This window comes from Dipodomys ordii, unplaced genomic scaffold (genome assembly GCF_000151885.1).
Source record: "Dipodomys ordii isolate 6190 unplaced genomic scaffold, Dord_2.0 Scaffold156, whole genome shotgun sequence".
In the NCBI taxonomy this organism is placed as follows: Eukaryota; Metazoa; Chordata; class Mammalia; order Rodentia; family Heteromyidae; genus Dipodomys; species Dipodomys ordii.
Genome location: NW_012267372.1, coordinates 15,045 through 16,577, shown reverse-complemented (window position 1 = coordinate 16,577; position 1,533 = coordinate 15,045). Strand labels below are relative to the sequence as shown.

Genomic DNA, 1,533 nt, shown 5'->3' with positions numbered 1-1,533 from the left:
CCTTCCTTTCTTCCTCCTCCCCCTTCCTCCCTTTCTGCCTTCTTCCTTCCTTTCCCCTCCTTCCTTCCCTCTTCCTTCCTTCCTCCCTCCATTCCTCCCTTTCTTCCTCCTTCCCTCCCTCCTTTCTTCTTTTCTTCTTTCCTCCTCCCTTTTCTTCTCCTACCTCCCTTCCTCGCTTCCCTCATCCTTCCTTCCTGCTTCCTTCCTTTCTTTCCTTCCTTCCCTCCCTCCCTCCCTCTCTCTTTCCTTCTTCTCTCCTCCCTTGTTTTCCTCCGGCTCTCAGTCCTCCATCCCCCGAGTGCGGTGATTACAGGGGTACCCACCCTGCCCCACTCCTGGCTTTCTTTATCATTTGATGTTTACAATGGAGATCTAGTCATGGAGTCCATTCCAGCCTCCACCTCCCGATCTCCCGCCCCAGCCTCTGTGGGTGGGGACGACAGGTGTGCCCCACCACACCAGCCCCTCCCCCACCCCTGAGACTGTCCACCTGTCCTAGCCTAGTGGCAGAAGGACAGGGAGCAGGTGCGTGACCCCGTGTCCCAGCCTGACAGCAAGGACCCCAGGAGATGCCCCTGCCCCCTCCCAAGCCGGGCACTCACTCGGGTAGGGCACAGCCTGGCGAATCAAATCCACACTGGGGCCACTCAGGGCCAAGGCGTTGACGGAATAGTGGGCCCCGGGGTTCATATACGCCATCATGGTCTCCAGGTGTGTGGGCCCAGGCTGGGGGGGTGCGCTGTAAGACAGGGGGGCAGCAGACACTGACGGATGGGCACCAGGGGCAGCGGCTCGAGTCCTGCTCCACCCCGGGTCTCTTCTTCAAGTTCAGGCTGAGGGGGGTCTCATGACGACTGGCCTGGAACTCAATCCTCCTGCCTCAGGCTCCCCAGTGCTGGGATAACAGGTGTGCACTACCATGCCAGGCCTGGTCTCTTCTTTTGGAGGGGGGTGGTCTTATCCCATGTCCCTGTGCCTCAGTTTCCTCGTGTGACAAATACGCTAGGGAGAAGTAGAGGGAGAGCTGAGTTCTAGTCTGGTCTTATTCCAGGAGCCCAGGGAGATGGGGCTCAGCCCTGGGCACAACCGGGGAGATCAGGGCACAGGGCGTAAAACCTGGGACAGTCCTCAGCTGGGAGGGCTGGGTCTCCCTGAAAAGACAGCGAGGGTGGGGCTCTGTGCGGAGGGCGTGGCACAGCGGGGCGTGGCTATGCATTAGGGGCGTGGCCTCTCGGTGGACATGACCCCATGGATGGACGTGGCTCTTTGGGGGCGTGGCCCTACAACAGGGTGTGGTCTGGTGAAGGGGCGTGACTCTGTGCAGGTGCCATCCAATAAGGTGGCTGTGGCTCCATGATGGGGTGTGGTCCTGTGACGGGGGCGTGGCCCTATGATGGGGCAAGTCTAGTGATAGGGCGGGGCTCTGCCTGGGGGCGTGGTTCGTCGCAGGGGCGTGGCTTCCTAGAGGCAGCCAGGTGGGCCATCAAGAGGCTCAGGCCAGGCGCTGGCGCTGACACCTGTCATCCACCTCCT

The 1,533-nt window shown here is 61.0% G+C and overlaps 1 protein-coding gene across 1 annotated transcript in view; it reads right to left on the bottom strand.

Moving 5' to 3' along the window:
- Positions 1 to 702, bottom strand: part of Crx (cone-rod homeobox) — a 2,746-nt gene extending 2,044 nt beyond the window's left edge. Inside the window, exon 1 of the mRNA XM_013032724.1 lies at positions 603 to 702. Within this exon, the coding sequence (XP_012888178.1) occupies positions 603 to 702 (100 nt within the window). The remainder of the gene's footprint in view (positions 1 to 602) is intronic.
- Positions 703 to 1,533: the final 831 nt, after the last annotated feature.